Below are 19,337 nucleotides of genomic sequence, written 5' to 3'. Positions count from 1 at the left end.
CTCTGAGACTAGGTTATTTTGTTGTTCTAAATATATTTTTAGAATTTTTTCTTACCTTTTGCATTTGATCTTTGATTAAAATTTACAGCTTTTTGTTTGCGGTGGTTGACGTAATATTTTATTGTAAACACTGTCAGAAAAGAATTTGTGTGTTGGACCAGGATATTGTACATCCTGTTCTGTTCAGAATAGCCATTATGAATAACTTTAGAGTCAGTTATTGAAAAATATTTCTGGATAACTTGGGGTCCCTTATTATCAGTGAGATTTCAATAACTGGGGGAATTAAATGCCTCTGGGGTTATTTAGGGACCTGTTGCAATCTTGTGCCACAAACTACTCTTATGGGCCTCAGCTCAGCAACATACTTAAGTATATGTGCTGTCTCCTTTTGATCAGTAGGACTACTCATATGCTTACAAATTGTTGAAAAGCAAAGCTGAAATATGTTCATTTAATTTTGCAAAGTTTACATTTTTAAGCTCAATTTTAATTCTTAATTTAAAACTAATTAATACATAATGTAGGTAATCTTGGATCCTATTTGGTCACTGTGTGTATTCTACTTACATAGTACATTGTGAATTTAAGTAACTTTTCTCTCCACAAACTAGTTGTATGTAATTATAACAATTGTTCCATGTGTAACAACATCCAGATACCTCTGTAATTTCTGCCTAGGTAACGAAAGTAGATGTTGAGGCAGAGCTTCAAACGTACAAACACTCTAGACAGGGTCTGGATGAAATGTACAATGAAGCACGCAGACAACTTCGAGAAGAATCACAGTTGCGGCAGGTGAGTGTATGTGTGCTATGTAAACCTTGACAAGATTAGCGTTTGCTTTCTCTTTAATACATTTCTTTGATGATTCTATCTTTACCTTTTTTCCATGAGATGTGTGCTGCCGCTAATCTACCACTTTCCCAAACCTCATGAAAATGTTATTTCAAGTTTTTGAAAACTTGGAGCCATTATATTAGTACTTCTTTAACGGTCATGTCACTAAGAATAATTAGAAAGAATATTGATTTTTGTTCAAATAATGTGTTGCATTTTAGTAGCTGTATTAATTCCAAATGTTTTGCCATCATCGGTATTTTGAGTAGGTTTCTTGTATATATGCATTACATGTTTTTTCCAAAAGTAGAAATACTTACTGTTTTCTCTCTATATATTAAAAAAACCCTTTTCCTGTGGGACAACAGAGTGACATCACTGTGTCACTATGCGTCCTGCCTGCCTCATTCCTCTGACCCCCCATCCCTCTCCCAGCTCGAGCCCAACCTCACTACTTTCTCATACCACTTGGAATTGCTATTCTAAAACAAGCCCCCGCTCCCGTTTCTCCACCCCCACCCCACAGGGCTTTCAGCACCAAGAAACATGGCACAGTGGCCCGCAGAACCCACATCGCAGCCATGAGAGCCCAGGGAAGCGGGGGAGGATACGGTGCTTGGAACAGCAGCCCAGGGGCAGGCGCAAGGAGCATGTCTCCCAGCTGGGCTTATGTTGCCAGCAGCGGGTTCTTGGGGGCTTCCCTGCCACCACACTCTTGGGGAGCCGGAGCGTGGTGCCCGACTGTCCAGAATCAGGCTGCCCCAGAGGAGATTCACCTCCTCTCCAGCGGCTGCACTTATTGCAGCAGCCGGAGCACCTGGGGAGCCACCACACTGACCTGTCTGCTCCTTCCCTTCCGCTTCCGGCAGGCGGGCAGGCAGCCCTGGGCTCTGTGGGCAGGGTTGGGGTGATGAGCAGCACAGATAGGACTGCACGGGAGAGAGGATGGGACAGTGGCCCCCTTCACTGCTCCTTTCCCTACCTCAGCAGGGTGCAGTGCCCCGGAGCACTGCATGCACGCAGCACTACCTGTGCCCCACACAGGGCAGGCAGACACCCCTGCACCTCCCCAGCTGCTGGGGTTAGAGCTGGGCCTGGCATGTGCTGAGGCTGGGGCGGGGGGTAGGGTTGCGGGGGAGAGAAAGGGGTCCAAGCTGGTGGGGAGATGGCGGAGGGAGAAGGGGCCCAGGCTGGTGAGGGGGGAAGGGAAGTGGAAGGGAGGAAGAAGGCGTCCGAGCTGGTGTGGTGGTGGGGGAGGGTAAACGGGCCCAGGCTGGAGGCAGGGAGGAGAAGGGGCCCAGGCTGGTGTGGGGGTGGGAGGGAGAAGTGGCCGGGGCTGGTGGGGGGGGGGGGGGGGGAGGAGAAGGGGCCGGACTGGTGTTGCGGGGGAAGGCAGAAGGGACCTGAGCTAGTGCAGCTGCAGCCCGGCCCTCCCAGGTGGCCAGGGGAGAAAGCCGGGGTTGCTGTCCTCTGCGAGAGGGGGCTTGGAGAGTACAGCGAGCAGAGGGTGCAGCCCCCAGTTGACTTTTTAATATTGTAAATAGAAAATTGACTCTTATTGTTAAAATATTATTTCATTTATAAGAAATTAGGCTAATTATATTACATAAAATGAGGTGGCTTTTATTAAACAGTTAAACACAAGTCACCATGTGCATGACTAAGTGTAATTTTTACATAATATTTATGGTATCTGTTCTGCCAGGTTTCACAGATGGTAGCTATTTGTAAGGATGAAATATCCAGAAATACAGGACCTGCAATGTCAGATCTCAGTTTTGCATCAGGATACTACAGGAAGTCCCCGGGTTACATCAATCCGACTTACGTCGGATCCCTAGTTACGAACGGTGGGGGGGCGCCTCCCCCAATATTGCTGCCTCTGGTGGCACGGGGGGCGTTTCCCCCCAGCAGACCAGGTAGACGTGGAGCGGCTTTTCTTGCCGCGGAGGACGCGGGCGGCGGGACCACCGAGACGCGCCGCGATCCCGCTGCCCGCGTCCTCCGTGGCGAGAAAAGCCACTCTGCGTCTCCCTGGTCTGCTGGGGGGGGGCGCTAGGTCCGCGTTTCCCTGATCTGCTGGGGGGAAGTGCCCCCTGCGCCGCCAGAGGCGGCGACAGTGGGGGAGGCACCCCGCACTGGCTGCGCCCCGGCGGCAGCATTTCCATTCAAGCGGCGCTGAGGGAGCCCGGCACGCCCGGTGCATTGTGGGACTGGGCTGGGAGTCCCGTTCGCGGGAGGAGGTGGAGGGAGGGCGAGGAGCGAGCCGGTAAGAGGGAGACCTGGGGGGGAGGCGGGGATATTTAAAGGGGAATCCGCCTCTGCCGTTAAACACCCGGCCCTGCGCCGGGCTGCGGCCTCCGGGCGCTGCAGTGGCTGGTCGGGGCGCACGGGGCATGCTTGGCCCCAGCCCCAGAGCCCGGCCGCGGGGGGGGCGCAGGGGAAGGGGATGCGAAGCGCCGCCAGGGCCAATTTAAAAAACTCCCCACGCTGAGGCCGGCAGGCGACGGGTTAAATTTTTCACCCGCTGACATTTTTGTTGCCGCTGGGGCCCTGCGCCGTAGAGTCCCCTGGCTGGGGAGCCTGGCGCACGCCGCTCGCGGGGAACGTTCCACCCCTTCCCTGCTCTCCCTGGGGCTGCGGCGGCAATGGGGGGCGGCTGCGGTGCTTCGCCTCCAAAGGCTGCCCCGGCACCTCTGCTTGCAGCGAAGGGTTAACTCTGCTCCTGCTGACATTTTACCTGTTCCCCCCCTTCCTCCGCGCTTTTCCTGCTACTAATTTCGTGTGTAAGGGAGATCGTCTGTGCCCCCCACCCCCGCTTCTGCACAGCTCCGTGGAGGAGCCTCCGGGGGTGGGGTGTTGGAAGGGGATTGCTGTGTGCGCGGCTCTTTCCTGTGCACCGCTAGCCAAGCTCCTGCACGGCTGCACAAAGCAGCAGTAGAGGCCCTTGCTTGCCTTTAAAGGCAGCAGCTTGAAATTTAAGGTGTCCCAGAGCCATGTCTATCCGCAGCCCTCAGTGCTACACTCAATGGAGAAATGCTCGTTGTAGTTTTTCACCCTGTAGATATCCCTCACTTGTGTTGCTATTCCCTGTCCTTGGGTTTATTTTAGGTAGGTACCTGGTCCTGTTCCGAGACGCGCCACCTGACAGGCGGTTCAGCCGGCACTGCCCCGAGCGCCGCAGGGGAAGCACCCCCCACGCCGCGGAGGCGGCGACAGTGGGGGAGGCACCCCCTCCGCCAGCTTTGGGTCCATTGGCCCCGCGGACGCCCCTGGGCAGCTCCAACACCCCCCGCTGTCGGCTGGAAGGAGGGTCTTGAGAATAAAGCTTGAGAATAAAGGACTGAGGGAAGTGAGGTGTGGGAGAATAAAACTGAGCTCTGGAGAAATGTTTGGCTAGAGTTCCCCTACAATATGTACCAGTTCTGACTTACATACAAATTCAACTTAAGAACAAACCTACAGTCCCTATTTTGTACGTAACCTGGGGACTGCCTGTATATAAAATGTTGTTGCGTGGTTATTTACAAAATCTATGTGGCAGTGTATAATTTGTGTTTTTGTGTATCTTGTAGGATATAGAAAATGAGCTAATGGTTCAAGTTAGTATGAAACATGAGATAGAACTTGCAATGAAGTTGTTGGAGAAAGATATTCATGAGAAACAAGACACCCTCATAGGCCTTCGACAACAGCTAGATGAAGTTAAAGCAATTAACATAGAAATGTACCAGAAGTTGCAGGTAAAAGAGAATATTCTTAAATTGTTGAAGCCTCTTTAAAATATAAATATAAGATGTGTGTAAATAGTGCATGCTACCTTGCTCATGACATTTGATACAGTTTTGCAATAGAAGAGTATTTGCTTTAGAAAAGTGATATTCTTTCATCAATATATTAAACTCCTGTTTTCCTAGCTTTGCTCATTGTCACTGCTTTTTTAGCTCAGCGCTCTGCTTGTACGCTCTTCTTGTATGCTCTTCTTTTCTGAGAATAAGAGCTTCATGCCACCTGTATAAGTTAATTTAGGGGATGGGCAAATACCGGCCCATGGGCCGGGCTGGGTCTGATCTGCCATAGTTAGCTCCTGGTGGGCCCTCTGCTGCTATGTTTACCTGCATGGGTGCAGGTACAAGTGATAAGTGCTCCCGGTGGCTGCAGATTGCCGTTCATGGCCAATGGGAGCTGCAGGAAGGAGTGTCCCAGTCTGCACTGCTCTCTGCTGCTTGCGTTGGCCAGGAACAGTGATCTGCCGCCAATGGGAGCTGTGATCGCTGGTACCTGCAGCCGTGCAGGTAAATTTAGCAGCAGTGGCCCAACAGGGGCTTACCCTGACAAACTGCCACTGTGTTACTCTCCACCCCCTGAGTGAATGGAATTCACATGAAGCAGGTTTGATGTCAGTCATTTTAAAGTATCACTATGATACATAGAGGATTAAAGCACAAGTGGCCATCATGATACTGTACGTAGGGAGAATGATATCAGACCTGGAATTTTGTGCTCCATTTGGGGTCGTTAGAAAAAACAGTGGAGAAATTGTAACAAAACAAAGGAAGATAGTGAAGAGGTCAAATGGGCTTTGAGAGTGATAAGTGTGAAGCTCAATTAGGATAATTGGATCCATATTTTCTATTATTTATCTATATATTTTAGAAATGTGCATCTGTTTGAGAGTCTGTTTGTTCAAGGACTCCTACTAAATCAGGTCTGGGAAAAATACAGCTCGTGGGCTGGATCCAGCCTGCCAAGTGGATCTGACCCACAGAGGCAGCAGGAAGTCCCAGGAGGCTCTCCTGCTTGCCCTGCAGCCCCTCACGCTGCTCAGAAACGTGGCTGCTGGGCCCCATTTTGTTTCAAAACTGGAGGGAAGGGAGGGAAAGCTTCAGGAGGTGCCCTCCGCCCTTATCACAATCCCATTGGATGTTTTCTGGCCAGAAACCGGCCAATGGGAGCTGCCTATTTGAATAACTGGCAGCCAAGAAGAATCATGACCCCTCTCCTCTGCTCAGTTATTCATACAAGCACAGGGCTAGGGAGGCCTGCTGGCTAGCTGGGAAACATTTTAAGTTCTGCAAGCCTTAGCTGTGCAGGGAGGCAGGCTGGTTTGGCTGCTGGCTGGTAAGTCTCCTGGCAAGAGCATGCCTCTGGCACCCCAGCCTCTCCCTGCCCCAACCCTCATCCCCCCAATCAACATACCCAAACCCTCTGTTCCCCTCTTGCACCCATGCCCCTTCCCAGATCTGACCCCCCAATTTCCTGCCCCAGATCACAGTTCCGTCCTACCCTAGGTCACACCTCAAGCCCCTGCACTCCAGTCCGCTGCCCTAGGTCACAACCACATCTTTCACCAAAACTCCCTCCCAGACTCTATTCTTCCTCCTGTCCCCCATTTGCTTTCCCCAAGCTCCCTTCTGCACCCAGCCTCCATCCCAGACCCTGCATCTCCTCCATTAATATCATGGAAGAGTACAGTCCTTGACCACTTTACAAAATCTTGGAGTAGCCCCCGTCAAAAATTATTGCCCATCCCTGTCCTAAATGGTAAAAGCGGGACCACCAAATTTGGTATGCAGCTTTCTCTTACCCTATCTTAAAGCAAGGTCAGGATTTGGTTGTGCCAGGAAAACCAGAAGTGCAGGGAATGGGACTGTTTTCCATAACATGCAAAAGGAAGGGCTGTTTGGAGGAACATGATACTGAGAGTGGCTGCTGGGGGCAGCCATCCCACCCGTGGAGTGGCCAGCAGGGCTGGAGCTCTGCCATATTGCCTCCCCCAGACTGAGTAAGTGGGGTCCCCCCACCCCAGGAGAGGTTAGGGGGCAGGAGAGAGCCCTCACCAGTTCTCCCAGGCTGAGGTGGGAGAGGGAAAAAGCCTCCTGATGGTTCCCAGGACAAGCTGGTGGGCGGGGTGCGCAGTCCCTGCTGTCCTGAACCCCTCTTCACTCCCCAACCCCCACTCTTGTGCTCCCCCACATCCCCAGTGCCCTGTCCTGAACCCCTCCTTAACTCTTCACCCTGACTCCTGCACCCCCCATGCCACTGGCCTCCTGCCCTGAGCCCCCCACATCTCCAAGGCCCTGACCTGACTCCTGCACCCCTCACACAGCCAGCCTCCTGCCTTGAATAACCCAAGCAACACCGGGTAAGTCTTCTGGTAATAAGAAAAGAGAATAGTAAGCAGGTATTTAACATTGTTTGCAATGTCACAGAAATTCTGCTGTGGATTACAAACTCTAGATTTCAGAGTTCACAAACAGCAGCTAAGAAATGACCAAATGCCAAGGAAATTCAAGAGAAAGTTCTTTGTGGTAATTTTCATGTATGGAGCAGTTTGTCACAGGCAGCAATAGAAGTCAGTCATGACCACTTGAGAAAGTACATAGAGAAATGACATTACATGAAGCAAAGAATAGACAAGTACATGTGTGGACCAAGATGTTGCGGTGCACCTCTAAATGCTGTGTGTGGAAAGCAGAACAGAAGTAATGAAAGGGTTCTGATTTGCCTTTAATAAAATAAACTGAGGCAGTATAGAAAAAAAGTTTTTCAGTATTATTTTTGGTGTTTATGCAGAATATCAGAGATCTGTAGTTTTTCTGTTTTCAATATGTGTTTTGAAACTTTGATGTTCTGATAGTAACTGGATTTAATGACAATTCTGTACCTATATTTAGATCTTTAAGGAGGAATGTTCAGCGCTTTCAGAGGCTGGTTAAAATAATGTTAGAATAATATAGGAGAACTCAACTATACCAAAATGCAGGACAATGTAGCACTTTAAAGACTAACAAGATGGTTTATTAGATTATGAGCTTTCGTGGGCCAGACCCACTTCCTCAGATCAAATAGTGGAAGAAAATAGTCACAACCATATATACCAAAGGATACAATTAAAAAAAATGAACACATATGAAAAGGACAAATCACATTTCAGAACAGGAGGGGGATGCAGGGAGAGGGGGGAAGGAAGGAAGGTGGTAAGTGTCTGTGAATTGATGATATTAGAGGTGGGGAGAGTGGGATGTTTGTGAGCTAATGGTATTAGAGGTGATAATTGGGGAAGCTATCTTGGTAATGGGTAAGATAGCTCAAGCGTTTGTTCATTCCTTTTTGGAGAGTGTCGAATATTAACATGAATGACAGTTCAGAGGATTCCCTTTCAAGTGCAGATGTAAAAGGTCTTTGTAGCAGAATGCAGGTGGTTAAGTCATTGAGAGAGTGTCCTTTCTGGTTAAAATGGCAAGAAACTGTTTTTTCTTTGTGATCTTGTCTGATATCTGTTTTGTGGGCATTAATTCTTTGGTGAAGTGTCTGAGACGTTTGTCCAATGTACATAGCAGACGGACACTTTTGGCACATGATAGCATAGATTATATTTCTGGATGCGCAGGAATATGTGTTCTTGATCTTATAACTCACTTGGTTAGGTCCAATAATGGTATCAGCAGAATGAATATGTGGACAAAGCTGGCAACGGGGTTTGTTGCAAGGGAAGGTACCAGGGTTGGTATTAGTGTGGTATGTCTTGTGGTTGTTGGTAAGAATCATCTTGAGGTTAGGTGGTTGTCTATAGGAGACTATGGGTCTGTCTCCCAGAGCCTCTTGGAGTATGGTATCCTGTTCCAGTATAGGCTGTAGTTTATTGATAGTGTTGGACAGGTTTAAGTTGGGGGTTGTAGGTGATGACAAGTGGTGTTCTATTGTTGGTTTTCTTGGGTCTGTCTTGAAGTAGATGGTTTCCAGGTATTCGTCTGGCTCTTTCAATTTGCTTTTTTATTTCTCCGGGTGGGTAGTTGAGGTTTATAAATGCTTGGTAGAGATCTTGAAGCTTCTGGTCTCTGTCAGTGGGATTAGAGCAGATGCGGTTGTATCGAAGGGCTTGGCTTTAGACGATGGATCGTGTGGTGTGTTCTGGATGGGAGCTGGAAGCATGTAGGTAACTGTATGAGTCGGTGGGTTTTCTGTAGAGAGTGGTGTCTAATTTTCCATTGTTGATTTGTACTGTGGTGTCCAGGAAGTGGATCTCTCGTGTAGAATGGTCCAGGCTGAGGTTGATGGTGGGGGTGTAGGTTGTTGAAATCTCTGTGGAATATCTCCAGTGTTTCTTGGCCATGCGTCCAGATCATAAAGATGTCATCGATGTACCGTAGGTAGAGAAGGAGTGAAAGGGGACGGGAGTTGAGGAAACGTTGTTCTAGGTCAGCCATAAAGATGTTAGCATACTGTGGGGCCATGCATGTACCCATGGCTGTGCTGCTGATCTGGAGGTATAAGTTGTTCTCAAACTGGAAATAATTGTGGGTGAGAACAAAGTTATATAGGTCTGCTATCAGGTTGGCAGTAGTGTCCTCTGGGATAGTGTTTGATCTGAGGAAGTGGGTCTGGCCCACGAAAGCTCATCATCTAATAAACCATCTTGTTAGTCTTTAAAGTGCTGCATTGTCCTGCATTTTGCTTCAGCTACCCCAGACTAACATGGCTACATTTCTATCACTCAACTATACCAGTAATTTTAGCTGGTGTTCCAAAAGAGACCTATAGTCTGTATCAGTGCTTTGCCTCTTGCAGAATTGGCTCCGTGAAGATCTCAGTGTGAACTAAAACTAACGCTGATAGGTATTTTTGCATTGGATGTAATGAGCTATTTAAAATTATTAGCATTTAATGTTATTAGACCCCCCCTCCCAAAATAGTAAAAGAAATAAACTGAAAAAAAATATTAAATAGATTATACATTAGTAAAATGTATAATTTCTGTAGAGAGTGGTGTCTAATTTTCCATTGTTGATTTGTATATTCCAATAAATGCAAGTATACTTTAGAATGAAATTTGATATATAGATATTTTTCTTTATTATTACTTTATTTTTTATATGGGAATTAAAAAAAAACAAATAAGCAAACAAATCCCAAATCCACATTATAAATATTTTCCTGAAGAGACCGAAGAAAAGCATCAAAAGTAAAAAAAACTTTAAAAACAACAAAGAGTCTGGTAGCACTTTAAAGACTAACAAAATATGTAGATGGTAACATGAGTTTTCGTGGGCACAGCCCACTTCTTCAGATCACCGGAGTGTTGGATATCCAGAACCACAATAAATAAGGGAGGAAGGGTTAGGGTTAGGGGAAGAAGAAAAAATGGGGGGAGGGGGACAGAAAGAGGCAGCGAGTAGATAAGTATCAAAGAGAAAGCCGAGTATGTATGTAACTGGAAAAAAAACAACAGATTATTTATTAGCACCTAAAAACTAGATAGTTAAGAGACAGATAAGAACCATTAGTTAGCAATTAGAAAGGAAGAGAACTAAAATCAGATTCTATATAGTCATAAAGAACCTTTGGCACCTTCATTGGTTGGTTGGTTAATAATGTCCCAGCTATCCAGTATCTCTATTTAAACCATTAGCATGAGAATTAAACTTGTGAATGAATTGTAGTTCCAATCCTTTTCTGTGTATTTGGCTTGTGGAATTGGTCATGATACCATCTACATATTTTGTTAGTCTTTAAAGTGCTACCAGACTATTTGTTGTTTTTAAACTTTTTCCTGTGACAGACTAACTTGGCTGTCCCTCTAACGCATCAAAAGTATAGTTTAATATAAAACCTATTTCAGTATTATTCTGTTTAAAATAGGTTTCTGACGATGCCATGAAAGAAAAGAATGAAATAATTGGTCGACTAGAGGATAAAACCAATCAGATTACAGCAACTATGAAACAATTGGAACAAAGGTACAGCATCAGTCTCTTTTTAAACTTTCTTTTCCACATTCATTTCTCCTCCTTTACTACATTCCCAAACGGCTTCCACTGAAATTTAACTCTCAGTAGGAAGTTTTAAAGAAGCACAGTCTTCTGGAATTGCAACCTGTGTTTTACCATTGATTTTCAAATAAGTAAATTTAACTGTAAGAGTGAAAAAATACAACCATAATCCAAACCTTTCTGTCTTGATTCTCTTTCACCATTCACTGGTGCTGTGGCATTCTCTGCTTGCCCCCAAGGTTGTTTTTTGAGCGACTGGGCTCAAAATTCTGATCCATTGTTATCCCTGTGCTATATTTTAAAGCTATTCAATAAGGCTTCACCCCATCAAAGCACATGGTTACATTTAAGCAAGATTACTCATGTGCTTAAAGTTAAGCCTGTTCTAAGTGCTGTTGTGGATCATGATTCACAGGCCAAGATTCCAAAGCTTTAATCGCTTTGGAAATGCTGTTAGTGTAAAGGATGTACACATGGGTGTATAACACCACGAATTAGTAAAATGAAATGATTTAATTCCAGTGTGTAAGTTTATATTGTGGTTACTATAGATTTATTACATAATATCAAAATGTGACTTGTGTACTTCAGTTATTTAAATGTAATAAACTATATGCATCATTAATATTTTTAATTGTAAAATGTAACATATCCATAGCCCTGCCATGTTGGTGTTAACATGTCTTACCATTATTTTCTTTTAAAGCTACTTATGAAAAACATAATTATGTATTAAAAGATTTAGTGACATGAATATTCTTTTATTGACATCCTTTTTCCTCTTTTTTCTTTCTTTTTTTCCTTTATCCCAATTTTTACATTTTGAACTTTACTACCTTTATTTGTCTTTGATTTTGTCCATTACATACGTGAAGTGACAAAGATCTACTAACTCAAACAAGGACTATTGCAATGTCATTTGTGAAATGTGCCAGCAGTGAAGCACAGCACCAATACAAACTTGTCAAAGACATATCATTCTGAAAGCTATTTGGCAATTGGAGTAAAATTTGTATGAATTGGTTTAAAAATATGGTTATGATTTAAATCTTGGATTATAATTGGTCAGTAAGCACTAGTGATTTTGACACAATGTCATAGCTTGGGTCTACCGTGTTTCCCGAAATAACATCATCTCTACCCCTTTCTCAACTCTCCCCCCAAAGAATTTAAAAAAAAAATCACTGTCATATCACTGACCAAGCAGAAATTAGAATTTTCGAATGCTGTTTTAATAATTTTATTTTTTAAATGTTAAATACAAAGTTTATTTAAAAATGTTAGCTGCCTTTATATTTTTGATTTCTCGTTGCCATGCCCCTTTCAGTTTAAGGTTTTCCCTCACTCCATATTTATAGAACTTAAATATAATAGGGATGTTAAAACAGTTAACCATTAAGTATTCTCCTAAGGAGGAGGCTTACTGTTATGTTTAATGGTTAATCAATTAACTGGCCCCTGCCCGTGACCTCTGGCACCAGCCAGCCACACCAAACTAGGGCAGTCCCAGATGCTCAGGGCCTGGTGGGGTTGGAGGAGAGACCCCACAGCCATAACAGGACTGGAAGTGGGACCCCATGGCCACAGCAGGGCCGGGTAGTGGGCCCAGCAGTGAGCCCAGAGTTAAAATAGTTAAATGAATAACCGTTTTAACATCCATAATAAATAACCCTTTTTCAATTAATAAAACCCCACACTTTTATTGCTGTTACAATTTCAGGGCTTCTCTACACCAGAAAACATGCTATCAATTCTTGTAAAGTGTTTGCTAGTAATATTGTTTTCTTCAGTAAGGTAGACAGCAGCATTTTTCCTGAGGACTGGCTAAAACAACTTTTAAAAATGTGCCACAGTTTCTGCTGTACTTTACAAAAACAAAACCCAAATTATTCCTGTAATTGTAGGATTCTCTTATGCATAGCTAAAATACAGTTCAGTCTGCTAGCATTGAGAGAATGAATGTGAAATGTTTTAACAGAGCTACTGTATCATGGGCACAATCCAGATATGACTAGAACTAAAGGCTATAAAGCATGAAAGCCTTATCTTTGTAAAAATCTTCGTAGCTCTAATTTCCACCAGTAGAGTTCCATCTGGGTATCAATGGTCGAAAGTGTAGCATAGGCAAGACTCAGACATTTAGGGATAGAACCTCTCAGATGGTATGTAAATTGCCAACTAAGGATCTACTCTTCAGTGACTGAGTTACTACGTTGGTGGAGCGTCACTGGATTTCAGCTGTAAAGTTTGCTAGCTGCTAGTGTGTATACAGATTCTGTAGATCAGCGATGGGCAACCAAGGCACCTGAATGGGTCTCATGAGTGGCCCTCCTTCATCTTAATAGGCTTCAAGATTGTCATAACCAAGACAGGTTCCCCAAATAGGGTGGTTTTGCTTACTGCACTGGGGTACTTAGAATTTGCAGGGTGTGCTGATTGAACCGTAGCAGCACTTTGATTGGATGTAAAAGGAGCACCCGGCTTCCACACTCTGGTGGGTGCAGTCAGCATAGACCTGTGTCCATGTGCCCTTGTTCTACATGCATGTTACTTGAGTAAAACTGGTAGGGAAAAACTACACAGATGGAAACCACCCAACCCTATGTGTGGTCAACAGTAAACAAAATGTCTCCTGGGCCACACAGGGATGGGCCGAGGTTGCCCACCATACTATACATGCTAGTATGGTTCTGAGAAGAAAAATCCTTGTTCATATTGGTTTTGGAAATTATGCTAATGCAGTTTCAGCTGTAGTTTAGAGTAGGGATGTCAACATGTAGACAAATACATGATTAACTGATAAGCAGATAGGAGCTGCTGCCATCCTGCACTGTTCCTCTGTATCAGAGGCAGCAGCACAGGGTGATAGGCAGCCAGTCTGCCCGGTTTTTAAATTGGCTCCCTTGGCAGACCAGCTCCCACCTGGCACCCGCACTGCTACTTGTGATAGAGAGGCAGCAGTGCAGGCTAGCAGGGGTACTCCCCGGGAGTGGGGCCGGGAGCACACTGGATGCTGGCCCTGCCCCTGGGGACTATCGAATAGTTGTGTAACTATTAAGATTTTATGCAGTTACACAACTATTCAGTTATACAATATCTAACATCCTGTGTTTAGAGAGGGTCTTACTAATGTTTTTAATTTCATTTAGCCTTTCATTCTTCTCAGCCCTCTGGAATATCAGCAAGAATTAGCCTTGTTCTGCACTAGTATTCTCCCATCTCCTCTCAATCTACTTTGACCCTATTTGCATTATAATTACAAACATATCAAGGAACTTAATTACAACAAATTGTAGTATAGAGTGCACCCTAATGTTTTCATACATAGGCTAAATTCAGATGCTTCAAAATAAAGGATTCAAGTCTAGACTGTTGTCATTTCTGCTCTGGCTGTCCCACCTGTGCAGGTTTACCATTGGTAGGTAGCATGAATAAGATGTAGACTCAAGCTTTTATTAACATGTAATCTAATTCTGCTAAAATATGTAGTAATGCTAGTGCACTGTCTCTCTGAACCCACTGACTGGTTATCTGGTAGCATTGCAATAGTAGGCAATTTCCCAAATATGGCCAATGTAGATAGATGCATCCTGCATTATAAAACATTAGTAGCCAAGAAACATGATTGTGGTTGTTGTGTAGACAGAGCCAGAGAAAAGCTTTCATTTAATTTTACATTTAACAATGATAAACTGGGAATTGTGTAACAATGATAAACTGGGAATTCAGTTGACTGACAAGTGATGGTTCAAGCCAAGCTCTTGCTCCTCTGTTTTCTCTCAACAGCGTTTTGAGGGTGTGTGTATGCTAGAATGCTAGAGCAGCACAACTATGGTGCTGCAGCAGTGCCATAGTGCAGACACTTGCTACAGCAACAGAAGTTAATCCAGCTCTTCAAGAGGCAATTTTCTTCTGTTGACCTATTGGTGTCTACATTGGGACATAAATTGTCTTAACAATGTCTTTCGGGAGTGTGATTTCTTTTTCACATCTCTGAAGTGCAATGTAACTAGGGTCAGTTTAAGTTTTAGGTGTTGACCAGGTAGAGAGAGACTAAAGAGGCAATTGTAAAATGAGACGCCTAAACTGGGATGAGGTTCTAATTGACATTTCACTGGCTACTCTAATTCAGCTTCCCTTGTATATCCCAACAAGACAGTTGAATACGGAGTAACATACAGTTTTTTTTATTTAATGTTGACATTTAAATTTAAACCCCATCTTTTTTGGGCTGAAGAGTGGGTCAGGGAGAAATCTTGATGCATTGGTGAGGGGTAAGTGAGAGGGGAGGTCTATCCAAAACAGGAATGCAAAACCCCTTGAAAGTCAAAGAGAAAGAGCTTAAATGAAGCCTGACTTCTGTTATTTATTCAGTGTTGTTTGTTTTGTTAATCATATGGAGCTATTTTAACCATGATTTTTAATACACATTATTTAAATTCGTTCAATAATGTTATTTACCAGTAGTTATTCTGTAAGTGTAGTAAAATGCTCCAGTGTGTGTTCTGCTGTCTTACTACAGCTGTGTTGTTGCTATCTGATTCCAGTGTTCTGTATTCAGGCTCATGTCTGAATTACATTGGGCGATTCCAGCACAACATACACTGTGTTATTAATCCATTAGTATAGAAAAAGTAGTTCCTGTACTTCTACAGTTCTTGTAAAAATGCTTCCCACAATGCTTCCCAGAGTAACACATGTATAACACTCAGAGCGGTAAACAATATCGATCAATTATAAAATCTGTATGGTTATGCTTTGATGGCATCTGTTAATGGTGAACATAAAATAAAAACAAATATGAAGACTTAATCTTTTCTTGCATAGCGAAAACCAGAGGTTAGGTTTCTAGGCATTGTGTGGCTTTCTCGTTTGAGTTTGTGAGTTTCCCCAATCTTTGTTTTTATTTAGAAATGTTTCTATTTCCCCATTTTTCTTTTATTTGTCTTCTTCACCCTTTACACCCTAGTTCTAGCTTCAGTTTTACCCAAAGTTGATTTGAATTACACCAGATTGCAGCATTCAGAGAAGTCTCAAAGGGAAGCTGAGAATGAAGAGAAGAAATTCAAACAAGAATATATGAATAAATCTGAAAACCTGCAGAAAGAAGTCTCCCAAAAGGAGAAGCAGCTGTAAGTATATTTCTCTTTTGGAAAAAGTTCCAGGCACTTAAAATCTTTTTTCCTTTAAACATTCTGTTAACTAAAAAATGTAGGATACATTACATAATACAGGTAGCTGATGATTTTTAATTGGATACAGATGCTGTTTAGGAAAAGGTATATTAGGCAAGGGCAAGAAGAAATAAAATCTGTCATTAAAAGTAGTTCAGCTATACATGAATATTTTTAAATAGCTGTCCAGCCTTAAGAGAGGGAAGAACATAACATTTTTTGGCTGAAGACACAGTCTTAAGTTATTAAGGCAACAGTTGTTAACAGGAACAAAAATTCTAAATTTATAATAAACTAGATTAATCCACACTTTATTATTGTAAATCCTGTAGACATAATATCATACACTTAAACAGAAACTGCATAGAGCAATTAAACTTTTTGGAGTTAAAAAGAAGCCCAAATCCTTCCAAGTGTTGGTAGCTGAATGGCACTCATGAAATCCTTGAGTCTGCTAGAAACAAAAATATTAAATCAAGAAATAAAAACCAAATTCTCCTTTTACACTTGTGCAGTGCCCCATGGATAGGTATTTGGCCCACAGAGTCAGTATAGCCACAAACACTGATGAAACAGCCAGAAGTAACACGTAGGCCTTGTCTACAATGCGAGAGAAGGTTGATTTTTCTAGTACCTGATTTTGCAAAGTTGAAGGTGCATGTCCCCACTTTGCACAACAGTGCGACATGGGTGTGTCCCCAGCAGGGTGGCTATGTGGACTTTGACAGCAGTGCACTGCGGGTAGCTATCTTACGGTTCCTGCCACGTCTTTGGATTCTAGGTTATGCTTCCAGTGCCTGATGGGACCAAAACAGTAGTGTTTCTGGGTACACTTCATCAATATCCCATAAAGCATTCATGTCCTCCCTCCATCCTCCTTGAAAGCAACAGCAAACAATCTTTTCATGCCCTTTTTCCCCTGGTTATCTGTGCAGATGCCATAGCAAGGTAAGCATGGGAGCGAGCATGGAACCCTTTCAGCAGAAAGTACAATGGCAGTCATATTAGCCATCTTGTAGCTTATGCTCCAGTATGTCCAGAGTGTGTCCAAGACTCACCAGAATGAGGAATAGTCTGAGGAGACCATGAACATACTCTTCCACCAAGCACTTGAGATAAGCGATTGGCAGATGCTAGCACCATTCGGTCTTCTTGACACAGTGGAATGCTGGTTCTGGTGCTATGAGACAAGCACAGACTAGTGGGATTGCAAGCTATGGGACGATCATTGGTGGCTGCAGAATTTTTGCATGCTTAAGACCGCTTTCATAGATGTTTGTGAATCCCTTGCCCTGAAGCACAGTAAGACCAGAATGAAATCTAGTCTGTTAGTTGAGAACTGAGTGACAATAGCCCTGTGGAAGCTTGCAATGCCAGACAGCTACCAATCAGCTGGGAATCAATTTTGAGTGGGGAAATCTACAGTGGAGGCTACTGTGATCCAACTAGACAAGGCGATCAATACCCTTTTGCTATGGCAGGTAGTGACTTTGGGAAACATGCCAGTTATAGTGGATAGCTTTGCCATGAAGGGGTTTGGGGTGATAGATGGAACACATCTCTCTGTCTTGGCACCTGACTCACTTGCCAAAGTGTACATAAACCAAGAGGGATACTCCTTGGTGTTGCAGGTGCTGGTAGATAATATAAGCTGTGTCACCATCATCAATAGGGGATGGCTGGGAAAGGTGCATGATGCATATATCTTTAGAAAATCCGGTCTTTTCAGAAAGCTGCAAGATGGAACTTTCTTCCCAGACAGGAAAATTAACATTGGATGTGTTGAAATGCCAATAGTGATCCTTGGAGACCCAGCCTACCCCTTTCTTCTGTGATTCATGAAGCTGTACCCAGGCAGCCTGAACCGCAGTAAGAAGCAGTTCAACTACAGGCTGAGCAAGTGCAGAATGGGGGTAGAATGTGCTTTTGGATGTTTAAAGGGAAGGCTTCAGACTATTGACTAAGTTAGACCTCAGTGAAAGCAACATTCACATTGTTGTGGCTGCCTGCTGTGTGCTCCATAACATCTGTGAAATTGATGGGGGGAGTTTTATGCCAGGGAGGATGGCTGAGGCACAATGCCTAGCCACTAATTTTAAGCAGCCACACACCGAGGAAATAAGTAGAGTGCATTGAGAGATGCTTTGAAAAACAGCTTTGTGAAGGGCCAGACAGCGATAAGACAGTCCTGTGTGTTGCTCTTAATGGGATATCCTCTGTATTAATAGTGCTTCCCCTTTGAGAGATGTCCCTCTGGGTGTGCCACTTAGGTCAAGGTATGTCCCAGCACCTTTGATTGGAGATTTTCTCAGTAGTAAACCCCCTCCCCCAGGCTGTGCGTGTATTCTTCCTGATGAGTTGTCAGTGTATAATTAGCACGCACACAATCTGGGCTCCTAATTTCCTTCTCTACCATCCCCGTCCAGAGATGAAATGCAGGAGTCTCACACTACCTCAGCAACATATTTCCTTAGCTTATACATTGTTACTTAGCTATTTAGTTTCAATTAACAGATTTTCTTCTTCCTGTTAAAAAAAAAAAATTCATTTCAATATGTCAGGCTCTCCTGGTTTCAAGAGGTGTTCCTCTTATAAAGATGCCAACCCTGTGTCTGATGGCCACTCTCAGTGTGTCCGCATTTGGGGGAGTCTCATGTTCCTCCAAAATGCACTTACTGTCAGAAATTAAAAGCACAGACTCCGAAGGACAGGGAGCTGCATCTGAAGCTGTTGCTGCTCCAGGACACCCTCTCACCTTCATCAGACTCCGGACTACACTCTTCAGAGCCATAACAAAAAAACTCAGACCAGGAAAAGACCTGCTTCCCATGCTTTCCCAGGCAGAGTGAAGAAGCACAGACTTTAATTTCTTCAATGCCAGCTGCTCTGAGGCTGAGCACTTTTGATTCTGCAGGCACCTCCCATACCAGCTGTGAGTTGGCAGCTGCTTCGCAAGGTGCCGCGGCAAAGGGCTTTTAGCTGCCTGCCTCTCAGAATGCACCCACGGTCTCTTCAGTGGCCCCGGTGCCAAGCCCAAGCTCACAGCAGCCTATTCAGACAGCAGTAGCGGCAGTTCCCTGCAGCCTTTGTTGCCAATGCTCCCTGCCTCTTCAGCACTGCAGCAACAAACAACTCTCACACAGAACCAACACTCTCGTTAGCTTCCATGGTTCTGATGCCCCCTCACCTCAGCATGGCACCGCAATCCCACTCCACACCAGAATCATAGAATCATACAACCATAGAACTGGAAGAGACCTCAGAAGGTCATCAAGTCCAGCCCCCTGCTCTAGGAAGGACCAGTCCCAACTAAATCAACCCAGCCAGGGCTTTGTCAAGCCGAGACTTAAACACCTCTAGGGATGGAGACTCCATTACTTCCCTAGGTAACTCATTCCAGTGCTTTACCACCCTCCTAGTGAAATAGTTTTTCCTAATATCCAACCTGGACCTCTCCCACCACAACTTGAGACCATTGCTCCTTGTTCTGCCATCTGTCACTACTGAGAACAGCCTTTCTCCATCCTCTTTGGAACCTCCCTTCAGGAAG

At 44.3% G+C, this 19,337-nt stretch overlaps 1 protein-coding gene across 7 annotated transcripts in view; it reads left to right on the top strand.

The window, feature by feature from the left end:
- RUFY2 (RUN and FYVE domain containing 2) overlaps positions 1–19,337 on the top strand; it is an 88,961-nt gene that overhangs the window by 32,364 nt on the left and 37,260 nt on the right. For 6 of the 7 annotated variants that reach the window (XR_012905594.2, XM_089780122.1, XM_089780121.1 and 3 more), the window contains 4 exons: positions 682–798; positions 4,416–4,583; positions 10,483–10,580; positions 15,626–15,745. Coding sequence is in view for 6 of the 7 variants with exons in the window: in XM_089780122.1 (XP_089636248.1) it covers positions 682–798; positions 4,416–4,583; positions 10,483–10,580; positions 15,626–15,745 (503 nt within the window). In the remaining variant the exon portion in view is untranslated. Of the gene's footprint in view, positions 1–681; positions 799–4,415; positions 4,584–10,482; positions 10,581–11,488; positions 13,413–15,625; positions 15,746–19,337 lie in introns of those variants that run through there. The other variant, XM_075934926.2, reaches the window with a different exon arrangement.

Source organism: Pelodiscus sinensis, chromosome 8 (assembly GCF_052426305.1).
Source record: "Pelodiscus sinensis isolate ZL-2025 chromosome 8, ASM5242630v1, whole genome shotgun sequence".
NCBI classification, from domain to species: Eukaryota; Metazoa; Chordata; order Testudines; family Trionychidae; genus Pelodiscus; species Pelodiscus sinensis.
The sequence above is the reverse complement of the archived record's forward strand: the minus strand, read 5'-3'. Positions and strand labels throughout refer to the sequence as shown.